Raw genomic sequence first — 16,478 nt, 5'->3', positions numbered from 1 at the left:
GTGTGTGAGTGTGAGACTGACACACTCACAGCTGCTGTAAAACACTCATGACTAAATTATTCCAAAGAGTTCACAAACAAAGAGGAGTTTCAGGGTTTTATACCAGCACACACTTCTGTCTAACATATGTCACTTTAAGGTTTGTTTAAGTTCTAATGTCAGACTGTATGATGGCACTGACCAGATCCACATGGCTGCCAAGTTTTTCTGACTTTATCCTCAGGTTTAGGATGTCTAAGAAGAAATACCAATGTACTGCCAACGAGGGATACAGGGATTAACCTGTTTCATCACTCTTAAATGCATCACAGTAAACCTTATCACAAAAACTGCTACACCGTGTGTATTTATCAACGTCTTTGTAAACAGTGGAAGCAAAAGCATTTAGAAACAGAAGCAGTGTGGAGTGACATAGTTTCTCAAGCAACACAAGGATGTTCACCTCCAAAAACTTGGTTTTCACCTAAAAACTCCCTTTAATGAACAGTAAGCAGCATGTGAAAGTGAGAGCTTGGCCTGTTGATCATGATTTAAAACAATAATTGTATTAATAATCATGTTTCATTTTTTTCTTTAGCAAATTGCACAGTTCTTGACATCCTTTTCAGTGCACTAATTTATTTCTATATATTTTTTTATTCTATTTTAACTTATGTGTAAACATATCTTTTTATTCCTTTCTTTACAAAGCTTTTTATTATTATTATTATTATTATTATTATTATTATTATTATTATTATTATTATTATTGTTGTTGTTATTATTATTGTTATTATTATTATTATTATTATTATTATTATTGTCATTTTTATTATGATTTTTATTTTTTCTTACTGCTTACGCTCTACTTTTGTAATATTTAGTCTTCATTTTTTCTTTAGCAAATTGCACAATTCTTGACATCCTATTCAGTGCACTTTTTATTTATTTTTCTTTTCTTTTATTTTAACTTATGTGTTAACATATTGTTTTATTGCTTTCTTTACAAAGCTCTTTATTATTATTATTATTGTTATTATTATTATTATTATTATTATTATTATTATTATTATTATTATTATCATTATTATTGTTTCTAATATCATTATTATTATTATTATTATTATTATTATTATTATTATTATTATTATTATTATTATTATTATTATTATTATTATTATTATTATCTTTATTTTTTCTTACTGCTTACGCTCTATTTTTTCTTATTTTTGTAATATTTACTCTGTAAATACACTGTGGTTAACCAGAGTCAAAGTCCTTGTATTCCTGAGATACTTTATCTTGAGATTCAACTAGTGTTTTTTTCTCACTATTGTGGAAGTACTTACTAAAGGTGATTCTGATTCAGATTCAGAATGTCAGCAGTTAATATTACAGATCATATATTACTGACAGACGTCGATGGTGTTTCATTGGTGACTGTCAGCTGAGTGCACCTCTCTGTTCTTAACTCTAAAACACTGGTTGCTCTGTAACAGTCGTGATCCTGTCAAAACTCAGTACAACTTGAGTCCACAGTGTAATATCGTTTTTGACAACCGACCACAGAACGATCATTTTTGTACAGCTCAAAGTTTTAAATCAGAGTTTGAAGAGCGCTGTCATCTCAATGACTGACTGAAGTCTTTGTTGCCTAAATGCATGCACATCTTTATGATGAAGATGTAGGGAGTTATGGGGTCTATTGTTCCTGTCAGAAAGAGGCCTGTGCATTATGTAGACCAAAAGTAAATAAAAAACAAATGACACCTGAGCTGGGTTTATTACATCATATAAATGATGTAAGACCAAAGCCTCCCTCTTATTTCCATACTGTCCCTGTTATAGTCTGTTTTTTCAAAAGTAATCAGTTTTTGCTTTTAACTGTAGTCACATTACATCGAGTTATACTTTCATGAGCAGGTTCACAGTAGGAGGTGATTCTTAGTGATTCTTTTTGCAAGCCGTACAGCACAGGATAGATGAAGTAGATGCAGTTAGAGCAAGGGGAGCAGACCACTCTGGTCCTGTGAAGCAGCCAGTGAGTGTTGAGAGCTCAACCAGACCGGGCTATCTGGTGGAAGTCTGGAACAAACCTTGGTCTGATTTTCTTTTTGAGTGAACAATATCAGTTCATTTATGTTTTGCAATATGAAAACTGTAATTGTGTTCCTCTGTTTGCCGTTTGTGTCTGCAGCCTTTGACAGAGACAAAAATACAACCCACAGAGGATGTCACCACAGACCAGAGTTTACAAAAGCGACTCAATGCATAAAAAGAAAAAGCCGAAAACTTCTTGTCCACGTGAAAAGCAGCAGAGTTACCTGGAGGTGCAGGCGTGTAAACTCTGAATCCGAGAACACAGAGAGCTCCTGCTGCTAGCTGCTGGAGGAGAAGACTGAGTGGACTGAACTCTACACGTCCTCCTGTGTCTGCACCATCGTGATCAGTATCTATGTGCTTTATACATAAATGGATGAACCTTATGAGTATGCTCTGCTGTGTTTTTCTGTGTGCGCGTGTGTGTTTGTGTGTGTGTGTACCAGGGGTGGGTGGTACGGGGACCTGCCCAGCATGCCACAGAGCAGGAAGTAGGCCAGAGGGGGATTAAATGGCTGCTGCGCCACTTCCTCCCTCTCCCCCGGCCCATATGATGCTGTGTGTATGTGTGTGTGTGTGTGTGTGTGTGTGTGTGTGTGTGTGTGTGTGTGTGTGTGTGTGTGTGTGCGTGTGTGTGTGTGTGTGTGTGTGTGTGTGTGTGTGTGTGTGTGTGTGTGTGTGTGTGTGTGTGTGTGTCACCATCGAACACTGACAGAGAAAGCCAGGTCCCTGCAGGGACCAGCTCCAGTCAAGTGTTAAGATATGACATCAGCAGCTTGAGGGAACAACAAATTCATGTGTGGGTGAGTCTGTGCGTGTGTATGTGTGTGTGTGTGTATCTGTGTGTTTGTGAGACTGCATGGGTTAACTTAATGTCTTACACCCTTTGTTTTGCTCTGCTGAGGCTTCACTGATTTTCCATGTCATGACTTTAGACTGTATTTGTGGCTGGAGCTGAAAATGAAAAGGACAGCGATGCCTCGCTGACCCTTTAATTCCTCAGTTTTCTGTCTGCGCTGCAAAATTGTTTTACATTTACTTAGAGCGCAGAAGCCGTGATTTTGGGTTTATTTGGGTTGATTTGGGTTTATGTTGGGTCAACTTCCATACAAATAAAAACGTAGAAACATGAGCTGGGGTGTAATTGAAGGCAGGATCAGAGGAGGTCAGTTGAAATGTTATTCATGGAAGAAGACAAAGTTAAAGGAGCTGCTGAAGTGTTTGAGTCAAACTCTCACCCAGTGAGCTCGAAATGGGACCTAGACACAAGGTGGAATCAGGTCTGAATGTTTAACACCTGATTTAAATCTTGGTCCTACTGGTTTACAAGTTAAGATCTGGGGTTTAAAAGTGAAAAAAAGGATTCCTTCAGCAATGAGTCATTTTTCTGCAGGTGTGTAGCTTTTTCTGGTAGAATGTATTACCAACCTGCTAGCTTCCTTTTGGGTAATCAACCTTAGCCTTCCGTGGCACCGATGGTTGGAATTCACTGCCTGCAACCAATTTACTAAAGCCCCATTTCCACCAAGTGCTTCAGTTCGGTTCTTCTCAGCACAGCATGCATTTTACAGCATTTCCACTGACTAATCCTGGGACAGATCCCCAAATAACTGAGATGAGCCATCCCACTTTTTGGGACCCATCCATAGGGGTACCAGACTGAACTTTTCTGATCTCAGAAGGTGGAGCTACAACACTGCAGTCCGTTGATTGGTCAAAACAACTGTAACTTACCGTGCGACAGCAGCGGCTATATTGGTGGCACACAGCCTTCTCTAAAACAAAACTTGATTGCTCTTTGTAACAAAGAGCCACATGACAATCACAAAGAAGGTGAATTGCTGTATGCTTCCCAATATTTGTTGGATTTATAACTGGGGTACACTGTGTCACGCTGCTATGGCGTCATACTGTTATTTAACTGACACAGCTATCGGCATCCAGCTCACACGCCGCCTACCACACTGCAAAAAACTGAAATCTTATCAAGTGTTTTTGTTTTGTTTTTTTTAAAGTAAAAATTGTCTTAATATACTCGACATGAGCCACTTTCAATTTATCAAACCAGAAAAATGTCTTGTTTTAAGTTATCAGAGTACAAAAATGATCTTTGAATCGCTTGTAACCAGTAAAAAAATCTGCCAATGGAACAAGAAAAAATTGCTTGAAAATTTCCTTGAGACTAGAATAATGTCTCAATACAAGTAACTTTTCTCTTGTTCCATTGGCAGATTTTTTTTTACTGGTTCAAGCAATTCAGACCTCATTTTTGTCCTTAAATAACTTTAAACAAGACGTTTTTCTGGACTGACCAGGTGAATTTGGCTCATATTGAGTCAAAAAAGGAATTTTCTTCTGAAAATAAGACAAAAACACTTGATAAGATTTCAGTTTGTGCAGTGCATGAGGGGGCACGGTTGGCTGTGGAAACACAAACAGGACCAGGCTTAAGGCTGATTTAAACTTGTGCTTTTCGCACAGACAGTGCAATAAAGCGTGAATGCAGACCGATATCAGACTTTTTCGGTGGGAGTCCGTTTAGTTGTGTTTTTGGTCAAGTAAAATATGGCCCCGTCTGAGTGCAGAGGAAACCAGCTGACAAGCAGGGAGGGGGTGTTTGGTGCGTGCGCTCTGGGCTTCTGCTGCACAAAATCACTGCTGTAGGGGTCATTTCTGCCCGAAACCTTGTGATAGGACCCAACTTGTTCCATCCCGGAGTATCACTTTAAGACTCTAACAGTAACCTCCTGCTACACAAGCACTGCTCTAAGTTCCACACATCAAGCTCATGTAAAGCATTACCAGTAGAAACTATCACATAGGACTCTGGAGCACAAAAAGCCAGTTAAACTCTCATTGCAGACTTAAGTGCATCAATCTTTCCTCTCATTTTAACATCAAGTGCTGCTAAAAGTTATTGTTTGTTTATATGTTGGTTTATCTGTTATGAGACTAGCACAACTTTAACATCCTGCTGCTGTTACCTTCCTCAGTGGTCAGTAAACTGCTGTTCATGTCATCAGTGCCATCCTGTGGGGTCATTCAGTGGAAATGCAGCAAATCAAGTTGGAGCAGAAAATTATTTAAAGAAGTATCTAATTACAGTATCAACATTAAGCCCCCAGATAATGATTATTGTATCACGCAGGTCAGGGTGACAACACATCAATATTTTGTCCCACCGCTTGTTTTTACACTGTTGTGATTGATAAAGATTGGAGTACAAGCTGTATCACATAAATCTGCCAAAAGAGGTCCAGTAATTTCACAACCGAGGAAAACAAGACAGGGTTGAAAAAAGCAGAAATGTTAAAGTCACAAATAATTAGGCAACAAAATTAGAGATGAGGCAGGATGTTAACACGGGGATGTTAAAGGACGGATGAATGGAAGAGTAAATGTCTCAGACGGTGACGAGGCAGGAAAGCTGCTGATTCATGTGGCCCTCATTAACTTGTTTTGCCTCAAAATGTTCAGTGTGATGAAAGCAAAAGTGGCTCAGACCACGTTTGTTGCTGTTGTATCAAAAGAAGTATTACTATTGTTTGATTTCTATAAGTAATGTATGAGAGCTCAAATTATGACATCCCAATGCACAGCAGCGTGGGAACCAGGTGGCTAACGGCAAGAGGCTGACATAAACTCTTCATATATCAACTGTTTTTGTCTTACTGTTGTCTAAACTAATCAGTTCATCTTCACATAGTTAACAGTCTTATCGTCAACATGTATGTCTCTCACTTTAGGTACCAGAAAAGACCTCTGACAGAAGTTTAAAAAACATTGAGACAGAAAGCTAATGATGACTGAAAAACTGATAATCAATCAAATGCAAACATCAAACTATCATTCACCAGCGGGGACAGTGGATCATTCAAACAGACAGACGGGGAGCAGTGGATCAGGTACTTTACCTCCTTCAGGCAGCCCATGAAGTTGTTGCTGACGGGAGATCCAGGTAGGTCGGCCGTGCTGGGACTTCCACCCACGTAGAAGAAGTCGTCAGAGCCCAGCATGGTGTAGTCCTCCTGGGTGTAACCCGTGGTGGTCAGGATACCATCTACTGATATCGTCACCTGAGGATTAGATGTGCACAGTAACGGTTAGACATATTTTGATGTTTGGTTGGGTTTTTTTTTTTGTTTGTTTTGCTTTGTTTTTTCAAGAGAAAGCTGAAAAATAAGAGTACACGAAAGTGAAGATTAGGAATTAATTCCAGTCTGTGTTAAGATCAGACCAGATATAAGGAGAAACATCTGTTAGCAGTATGAGGTGGTTTTCTTTCTATAAGTTATTTTTGGGGCTTTTTATGCCTTTAATTGGATAGAGGAGGATGGTGTGTATAGTAGGAAACAGGGCGAGAGTGGAGAGTGACATGTTTGATTCAAACCCGGGCCACCCACACAAGGGCGAACTTCATGGAGGTGCCACAGGAACCAGGGTCTAAATTCTGGGATAGTTAATCTACCCATTTAAGCTGCAGTCTCCTGGGCATAGTACTCTTATATTTGTCTCTGTCTAACTGCCCTCTACTGGTCTGGAGGTGTAGTTTCTCATTACATCACTATTCTGATTTGCATAATCCTAATGGAGCTTCATGCCATAGTGGAAACGCAGACAGCAATGGGCCACAGGGACTATTCAATAACTGGAAGAGTTCCCTTTGACTTAATTTCACACTCAGTGGGAGAATTTAGTGCTACATATTAGACTTTGTTCAACAAGATATCCGACTCTGAGCACTACCTTATGCAGGAATGGCACCAAGTGTGTGTGCATAGATACAGATAAACAGCAATTGTTCACCCCCTCTGTCTTAACTAATCAGTAAAGACTGGAAACATGCAGACTTGTTTTAACCCTTCAAAGAGGCAAATGTAGAACAAGAGATGGAGAAGTAAAAATTAGAAAGCACAGTGGCATGTAAAAGGCTGAACCAAGAAAATGTTTAGGTCAAGAAAAGTAAAACCCAATTCAGAGCTTTCTGTTCTAAGTAGCGTAGAAGAAGAGAAGACGAAGAACACAGCAGAGCAAAACAATAACAAGGATGATATCTACCATACAGTGGAGTGTGTTTACTGACAGGAATCCAACACCTATTTTCTTTATGGGGAGGTGAGGTGGACAAAACATAAGACACAAAATGAGAATGGGATTTAATGAGAAATTACAATTAACACATCATAGTTAAAAATGCTCTCTTGTTTCTCAAAAAGATCTTTATTTTGACATTATTTACCCTCTTCTCTGTGCTTACCTGCCGCAGGTTGCGTGTCACTTTGACATCATGCCACGAGTTGTCGTTGAACTTCCCATTGACGGGCTCCACAATGGCCTCAAACGCTCCAGAGCCCAGGTTGATGACGAGGGACACTGCTCCGTCTTTCAGCGCCAGGTTGACGTAGTCAGCTGACTTGCCCGTGTGGAGGATGAGGCCGTTGCGCTGCCACGTCTTGAAGGAGAGCGTGATCTCGTCGCTGCTGCTCTGGATGGGGTTCTGGGAGAGATCGTAGCAGAAGTACTCTGAGCCCCGGAAAGTGGCCACGTTCTCTTCTCTCGCTGTGATGAGAAAAAAAAAAAAAGAAAAAAGAGTCAGAAGGAGTATACATTTTAATTCAAAATAGGGAAACACTAAATCTAACCCAGGTTTAAAATTCTTCAGTGCAAGGTTAGACTAGAAACTTTCAAACTACCCAAAGTCATGGTGTGGCATTTTTTGTTTTGTAACTCCGGATCGATCTCAGTCCTTGTTTTCTCCCTCCTCTCAGTTCTCAGCCCACCCCACCCCACACCTACCCCAGAAGTTTCATAGTTCACTACATGGCCACCCAAAGCCCAGACATGCAGAGAAATGTGGACTCATGTGCATCAAGAGTCAGTACATCAGTTATCAAGATCCTCAGCTTATAGCAACAATTAAACAGGAAAACATAAAACAGAAGAAAGAGCGTTTAAAGATGTGTTAAAAAAGGACAGGAGGGAAAGGTCTTCACTGAGGGTTTGACCAACATACACAGACAAAAACTCTCAACATAAGCTTTAAAGTTTTAGCATCTCACCGGCACCTACCATTGCACTATTAAAGAATATAAATATAAAAGAATTACTTACAATCAAGTTCAAGAACAATTTTAAAGAAGGGTATTCTGCTTTTCCATATGTTAAACATGGATACAAGTAACGATGCTGGATGTTCATACTAAACGTGTGCGACATATTCACATGTTGTAGAAATCCCTGAAACTAACTATAAACTGACCAAAGTGCTCTGTTATAAAAATTAACCAGATCTTCATGACACTTGAAGAGGTCATCACATAAGGATCTACTAACTGGATCCTGACATATTTGATGGGCATGCCTTAAGCACCAAGGTCTGCTCATAGTGTTACCTCCAAAAGGCCTCAAGAGAGCTGGCCAATGAGAGGGAAGGGGGTTTGTCTTAAAGAGACAGCAGCTAAAATAAAGCATTTTAGACCGAGGCTAAAACAGGGGTTGTCTAAAAAAAAACAATGAAAGGAAATTAGCTTTAAATCATGTAAAGATATTTCATGGGACACCAGGTTGTCAGAGCAAAGTCTTTAGAAAAGCACAATACCCCCTCTTCAAGGTTTGAACTCAAACCTGAACATGACCTCACCCCTTAGTACGTCTCCAACCCATTTATCAGCTCTTTCTCTGGAGCTCTCAGGTCATATGACTGTCTGCTCCTGGTTTCAGCAACCACAATGAAGTCTAGACTGAAGACATTCTTCTAGTTTTCAGCTTTCAACACATAATGCTTGTTCTCTGTGATACATTATCCAATTGTACACAGCAAATAGTGAAATCTGAGCAAGAGTTTTTGTCAACTGGCAAGTCCAGAAACATGTCTTATTTCAGGATATTAAAAGATAAAAATGATCTGAATTGCTTGTTACAAGTAAAAAAAAAATCATCAAGGTGCCAAAAATGTGCTCAACATTTTTTTATATTTGTTCCAACCAAATTAGACCTTATTTCTGTCTTCAAATAACTTGAAATAAGACATGTTTCTGGACTGGTCCGGTATATATGGCTCTTGTTTTTTCCCTTCTGACATATACTACCACCCCCAAAACATACACAAGAACAGCAGCTGTCAATCATTGTTAAACGTGACGTAAAGCCTGGATTTTAACTTATTAAATCTTATTACTAATGCAAACACAACTTTTCAGGAAAAAGAGGTCTTGAATACAAAGCAGCCAAATAATATCTTAAGATCACCACAACAATCGGATGTGAGAAACATTTCTTCCAGGTATATTCATTTTTTAAAGTTTGACAACAGCCCATCTGGAATGGCTGGGAAGATGGATTTTTTTTACCTATACTGCAGCCAGCCACCAGGGGGAGCAGTTTTTGTGGAAACCTCACTTTGAACCTAGCAAGATGACGTCCTTTTTTTTTTACAGCCTATGGTTAACACTAGTTGTTTCAAATGGGCTTCTCAGTTAATCAGGTGACACCTACCCTACCCTGGTCATTTTAGATATTAAAAGAACTCTCCAAAAGTAGCTGGTGTGTGCTTCCTGATGGTCTTGTTGCCTTTGGTGTGTGGTATAGAAACATTAGTATTAATTTTGGCCTGTGTTATAAGCCCACCTAACAAAACCACCTGCTGGAGCTTAAGATGTCCACTCCTCAGGTCTACTCCTCTGATTGAAAAGTGAGACATTATTCAATCATCGTGCAACAGTATTTGTGGGGGGAATAAACTCTAAACCGACAGGACAAAGTTTAGATAAAAAAAGGTTTGTAATGTTAAAGGAGACCAAAGAGAACTTTTAAACAGGAAACACAAAAGAATCACTTTCCGATGTCAGTCCTCTCTGACTGGAAAATAAAATGAGTCAGAGACCGTCCAGAAAACCTTCAGAAATATGCAGCACAGAACTGAAAGAAATGCCTGCAATGGCAGAAATAAAGGGAAACCGCCGATAGCTATCATCTAACAACATCAAAGGCCTAATCTTGCCAGTTGAAATTGCCATTTCCTGTCAAATAGCCAGCTTGTGACACAGTGGTTACGCTTGTGATGAGACAGAGAAGCACAGACGGAGGAGCCACAGAAAGAGGAGAGGAGAGCAGGGACTGTATTTTTCACCTTTAGAGGAGAAAGGAGGGATACAGGATGTGCTGATAGAAAGAGAGAGGGCTAACACAGAAAAATGGTCCAGTCAGGAGTCATTATCAGTGAGATCATCCTCAATTAACTCACTGTCGCTTAAGCAAAAAATACCAGACTGTGAGCACAGCCACAACACAGCACAGCCACAATCTATCAGCCAGCGAGACGCTACCAGGATCCGCATGAGTGCAGCTTTCATGTGCTCTGCAACAAAGCCCCGCCCCCACCCGCCACCCCACGCTGGGGAAAAAAAGGGAAAGAGGGGAAAATTAAACAAAATGGTCACAGCTTTCATCTCCTTAACACAGACACCTCAGGCATCACTTCCTCAAAGAAGACTCATCCCACACAACATGGACCACTCAACACAAGGACTGAGCGAGCGCTTCAGTGTTCTGTTTCTGGAGTCTTTGAAAGTTAAAAGAATTGATGGTTATCTCTGTGGGAGACAATTACACTTAACCTCACGTGTTTTCACCTGCCTTGCCTTCAGCTGTCAGGACATCGGAAACAAATCAACAAATGAACTTCATTTTTGAGTTATCATGGAGGCCTAAATAAGTGCTTTAGCTCCTGTAGCAGATAAGGAGAGGAGATTCTGCTCTCTACATGACCATACAGTGACAATGCTGGATGTTCATACTAAACACATGCAGGTTTTCAAACTTCTACAAATTCATATATTGTGAAACTGTCTGTAAACTGATCAAAACGTTTTGCTCTACAGCACCAGATCTTCACAAGATTAGCTGCAAAGATGGCGTCATCAGAAAAGGATCTACAGCTTCCTGACACACTGGGGGAGCAGGCCTCAAATACACAAAGCTCCTCCCCTGACAGGCCTCTAGAAGGCTGGCCAATCAAAGGGAAGGGGGTTTGTAGAGCAGTAAACCTTAAAGAGACAGTAGCTAATGCGTTTCAGACAGAGGCTAAAATAAGAGTGAATAGGGCTTTAAACTCTTTGTCTTCTACAGTCTGAAACTACAGTCAGACACAGGACATCCGAAGCTTTTACTGTCTAAATACACTCAGAAAGCCTGTGCAGAAGCTTTGGCTGTGGAAAATAATAATAATAATAATAATAAATTTTATTTGTAAAGCACTTTTCATCAAAGTGATCTCAAAGTGCGACAGTAAAACAAGGTTAAAAGCAGAACAAGATTACATACAGGTTAAATGCCTAAATGTTTTATTTCTTTTTTAAGGAAAGGATTTTAGGCCCTTCTTGAAAGAGTCTGTTGCTTGTGGAGCCCTCAGGTGCTCAGGGGGGGGCATTCCACAAGTGAGGAGGGGCTGAGCTAAAGGGGGGGGGGGGGGGGGGGGGGGGGGCGTTTCCATGGATGCAATAGTGGGTTAGAAGGGAGATTTTGAATTGAATCCTGAAGGAGACCGGAAGCCAGTGGAGGGTGTGAAGGATGAGTGTTATGTGTTCATACTTATGTACCCTCATCAGGATCCTAGCGGCACTGTTTTGGATATATTGGAGTTTCCGTAAGGCCTTGCTAGGAGTCCCGATGAGGAGTGCGTTGCAGTAGTCAAGGTTTGAGGAGACAAAGCCGTGGACGAGTTTTTCAGCGTCTGTAAGACTGAGTAGAGGACAGAGTTTTGCAGTGTTTCTAAGGAAGTGAAAGGAGGTCTTGTGGATATGTTTCATGTGAGTGTGGAAGGTAAGGTGGCTGTTGAACCTTACACCCAGGTTGGTGACTGTTGATGAAAGAGGAATGTGCTGACCAGAGAAGTTGATGTGGGTTATGCAGGATGACTGGACCTGGTGCGGTGTGCCAGCTAAAATGGTTTCAGTTATTGAGCTGTTTAACTGCAGGAAGTTGTTTGTCATCCACGCCTTTATCTCCTCAAGGCAGGTGCTCAGAGCCGAAGATGATGATGATGATGATGATGATGATGGTGTGGTGATGATGATGATGATAATGGTGGTGGTGGTGGTGATGATGATGATGATGAAGATGATGATGATGATGATGATGATGATGATGATGATGATGATGGTGATGATGATGATGATGGTGATGATGATGATGATGAAGATGATGGTGATGATGATGATGATGATGATGATGATGATGATGGTGTGGTGATGATGATGATGATAATGGTGGTGGGGGTGGTGATGATGATGATGATGATGATGATGATGATAAGGGTGGTGGTGATGATGATGGTGATGATGATGATGATGATGAAGATGATGATGATGATGATGATGATGATGATGATGATGATGATGATGATGATGGTGGTGGTGATGATGATGAAGATGATGATGATGATGACGATGATGATAATAGTGGGGCTGCAGATGGGAAAGGGTCTGTCTTTATGTTGAGTTGTGTATCATCAGCATAGCAGGGGGATGATACTCCATGCCGGCTAATGATGCTTCCAAGTGGAAGGGTGTAGAGGATGAAGTGGGTTGGGCCAAGAATTGACCCTTGAGGAACACCACAGGTGACGTTGTGTGTCCCAGATTTTGCATCCCAGAGAGAAACTTACTCTTTTCTTCCAGACAGGTATGATTGGAACCAGCCCAGGGCGGAGTCAGAGAGTCCGACGGTGTGGTTGAGGTGCTGAAGGAGGATGTTATGGTCAACCGTGTCAAACACTGGTGGTTACGGTCAAACACTAACAAAGTCTCAGTAACGTCACCCTGGTTCCTGAAGAGGCGCCGGGAGACCTAAAACTGGAGGTTATTTCATTGAAATGGGGGAAACTATTGAAAAACTGGCCCAGAGGTGGAGCTGAGGACAGATCTCAGCCTCCTTGCAAGAAGCTTTACCTTTTAGTCCAAGTCCAGGTGTCACAAACAAAGAAATTAGGGTATGGAAACCAAATCTAGTTTTGCAGTAGGCTGAGAACATGATTTATTCTGTCTTTGGACTCTACCACTCCTTGGCTTTCAGAGTCAGCCTCGAGTGTCCACTTGCAGAGCTGTATTTGTTTGCACTCCAGCTTTGTCGACATTTTGAGTCTCAGAGGTTGTTCTCATGTAGAGGTTCATTAAATGGGAGGTAACTGCATGCACATTTATAGACTCAGCTACCAAGTTCAAATCTTATTCAGTACGCTGTGATGATGTTGAAAACTGATCCGTTCACAGTAGAAAAGGGAACGGAGGGTAGTGCTTTCACAATCCCTTTCCCACCTTCACAAATGATCTCTAAGACGGTGCAAAGACCAGACATCTCTGACTGTCTGACTCACAACACACCTCCAGTGATGGGACAGTGATTAATTCTTAACAAGCAGGAGTGTTTTCTAACAGAGAACTGTGTCTTTATTCAGCAGGTCTTTAATACATGAAGAGGACAGGAAGTGAATGAGCTGATGTATTTGGCCAGAGACGAAGAAGCAAAATAACTGAAAAGTGAACCAAGTGCAGTGCACATAAGAAAGAAAGAAAGAAAGAAAGAAAGAAAGAAAGAAAGAAAGAAAGAAAGAAAGAAAGAAAGAAAGAAAGAAAGAAAGAAAGAAAAAACACGTGCAGTGTGTGATGGCTGCAGGACTCCTCCATTTTTTGATGTATGACAGTTAACCTGTATTGACGCATACAGGTAAACTTTGTCTTTTTTTTTCTGTGGGCCAAAGTAGACTGCTTTCTGATCTTGTATCGACAATAACTACATCTACATCCATGTTGACCTCCCAGGCATGAAATATAAAAAATGAGTAACACTTCTGGAATGCTTTTCAAAGTAAAAGCCACGTGTAAAGACTCACACTAAGCTTTTATTCTGACTTTGTAGTCCAGGGCAGTGAGTAAAGCTGAGTTCATGTGATGTCAAACACATCAGGAAGAACATCTACCATCAAAATAACAACCCTTAAATCAATTTTCTTGGCTCATAACAACTTCTCTACTCTTCGACCACTCTCCAAAAGCAAAAAATGTTACTTGTTTGTTCTGTGTTACTGAAGCATGGTGATGCAAGATGTCCCCTGTGTGGAAAGGGGTATATGACAGGAGCTAATTATATTTTTAGGTGATCATACAGTAATTTAATCAAACTTAAGAATATTAGGTTGCTGAAGCAAAATGCTGTTGCATAGAGCACAGGATCTCTCACAGCCCAGTGCTCTGAGACATGTCTGCAATGTTTAATCTTAGTGAATCCTGGTTATGTCTTGGCAGTGCTCATCTACACAGCAGAGCTAACGTAACCTCACTCTTCATTTTATTGATGGACTTTCAGGTTTGTGTTTTAACTCTCTCCTGTTTAGCATTCGTCTGCTCTTTTGTTCTTTTTCTGTCTGACAGTTAGGCTCCTGTGTCCACCATCACTACAAAATTAATCACAGAAATAATTTTCTGCACAAAAATATAGATTTCTCTTCTCACTGCTAAACTTCGTCAGTCAGTGTGATGTTGTCACAGAGACTTCAGCGTGATAATCTCATTTTAAAGTGTAGATTATGAACAGCATTTATCTAGAAAGGAGACTTTTTCAAGCTCACTTGGAAACTCCTCACAGCCCCTTTAAGATGTTAGAGCATCCCTCCCACCATCTCCGGCTTTAAGTAATTTTCATTTCTATATTTATTATAATTATTATATCTTTATATAGCACCTTTCATATTTCTAAACTTGCAGCCAAAAGCGCTTCACAAAAGAACAGACAAAATATAGCAGACATAGGTGAAAAGAGTTCTCTTAAAAAAACTAAAAGTGAAAATAAATTCATTGTAATAAAAGGAATATGATGAGTCATGATGAATACTGGAAATTAGTCAAATATAAATATATATACATACATAAAAGAATGTAAGCAACATAAAATGAATAACATTGAAATTAGATAACATTCAATTAATTCAAATTAAAATAGACTTAAAATGATATTAAAAAGTACTGATAAAAGTAATGGTGATATAATGCAGTCCAGGGCTAAAAGGAAACGACTCCAAATTAAAGCTAGATTTAAAAAAGTGGGTTATAACTTAGCTCTTTAAAACACCCAGCCCACTGTGAGGAAATGACGTGTTTCTCTCTGAGTCACTTTATCTTCAAAGAAGCTGGAGCTGCAGTAAGATCGCCGTTTGGCTAAAGACGGAAAGAAAAAAAAAGTCAAGAGGAGGCTGTTTTTCCCCTCAAATCAAATCAAAATCTTTCGGTTTGGATATTTTTGAGACACTCCATGAACACCCTGGTCATATAATACAGAGATATAATAGATGGGAGAAAATTCATCCCTAGATTAGAGTCACCCAGAGAGGGAGTCGTGGCTCTTTGCTGAAATATGGAACAGTAATGAACGCAGAATGAAAAGAACTTCTTTATGAGGATGGAGTGAGGAGATTGTTATCAGCCCATAATGGTTTTAATGGCGTCCGTAAGCTGTTCCATTCAGAGGCTGCGCGTGATGGATGAGCTCGGATGAGTCCTGCGAGGGGTCATCCATAAAAATGTCAGAAGCAGAGGTGGCATAAGGGAAAGTTATGGCCGCAGTAAATCTCCCTCATATTTAGAAGGGAAGAGGAGGCGGTGGACGCTGGATGGACCAAGATCTGAAGTTGTGACTTTTATACGCTGACTTTGAACAACATCTGCTTTAATTAACAAAGCTCTGAACCTGGTTTGAACATTTTAAAGAGGAAGTTTTTAAATACTTTTATAATCCAGTTTAAATAGAAAAAACTAAATCATGGATCATGAACAGGCAGATATATAAAGGTGAGACTATTTCAAGATACTCTCATCCAAGTTAATGGTGACCTTTAATAAGATAGAAGTCAACATAATTCACTCTTAAAAGTTTGGGGTCTGTTGGTGTTTTGTCTTGGCCGATGATGTCACTTTCCATCCTGCTGAAATAGAGCATCATGTGCTGATCTCATCCTTTGATTCAAACAGGAGAGCTTACCCAAGGCACAAATTAAAAATCTGTCCCAATAACCTTTATTCCACCTTTTAAGATTCTCCTCAGAGGTTTTGTCGGAGTTTCTGTCGTCTCTTTGGCAGACTCCTCCACAGCTGGCGGATGTTTCTTGATCTTCTAGTCGCACTTTCTCAAACTGTCACCTCAGGTATTAGTCAAGAGTCTAAACCCTGATTCGTTTTTGGACTCGGAGGCTGTTTCAAACTCCGTCAGATTCAAGTATATGCAAATGTTTAATGACTGAAACTCTCTGACAGCTGAGTGTTTGGCATTGTTGTGTATAAATCATTGATGTTACGACAGGCCTCAGTAACACCAGGCTAATGGTTGTAGTCTGAATATGAGTCTGTCATAAA

General features: G+C 40.1%; 1 protein-coding gene across 5 annotated transcripts in view; it reads right to left on the bottom strand.

The window, feature by feature from the left end:
- Nucleotides 1–16,478, bottom strand: part of nrxn3a (neurexin 3a) — a 171,253-nt gene that overhangs the window by 84,970 nt on the left and 69,805 nt on the right. For all 5 annotated transcript variants that reach the window (XR_012599774.1, XR_012599775.1, XM_074691832.1 and 2 more), the window contains exons 6-7: nucleotides 7,337–7,638; nucleotides 5,994–6,155 (exon numbers count right to left, since the gene is read on the bottom strand). Coding sequence is in view for 3 of the 5 variants with exons in the window: in XM_074691832.1 (XP_074547933.1) it covers nucleotides 5,994–6,155; nucleotides 7,337–7,638 (464 nt within the window). In the remaining 2 variants the exon portion in view is untranslated. The remainder of the gene's footprint in view (nucleotides 1–5,993; nucleotides 6,156–7,336; nucleotides 7,639–16,478) is intronic.

This window comes from Halichoeres trimaculatus, unplaced genomic scaffold (assembly GCF_033239565.1).
Source record: "Halichoeres trimaculatus isolate MK-OKI-2021-1 unplaced genomic scaffold, fHalTri1.1 fHalTri1_scaffold_17, whole genome shotgun sequence".
NCBI lineage: Eukaryota > Metazoa > Chordata > Actinopteri > Labriformes > Labridae > Halichoeres > Halichoeres trimaculatus.
Note: the sequence above shows the minus strand (reverse complement) of the source record. Positions and strands in the feature narration are given on the sequence as shown.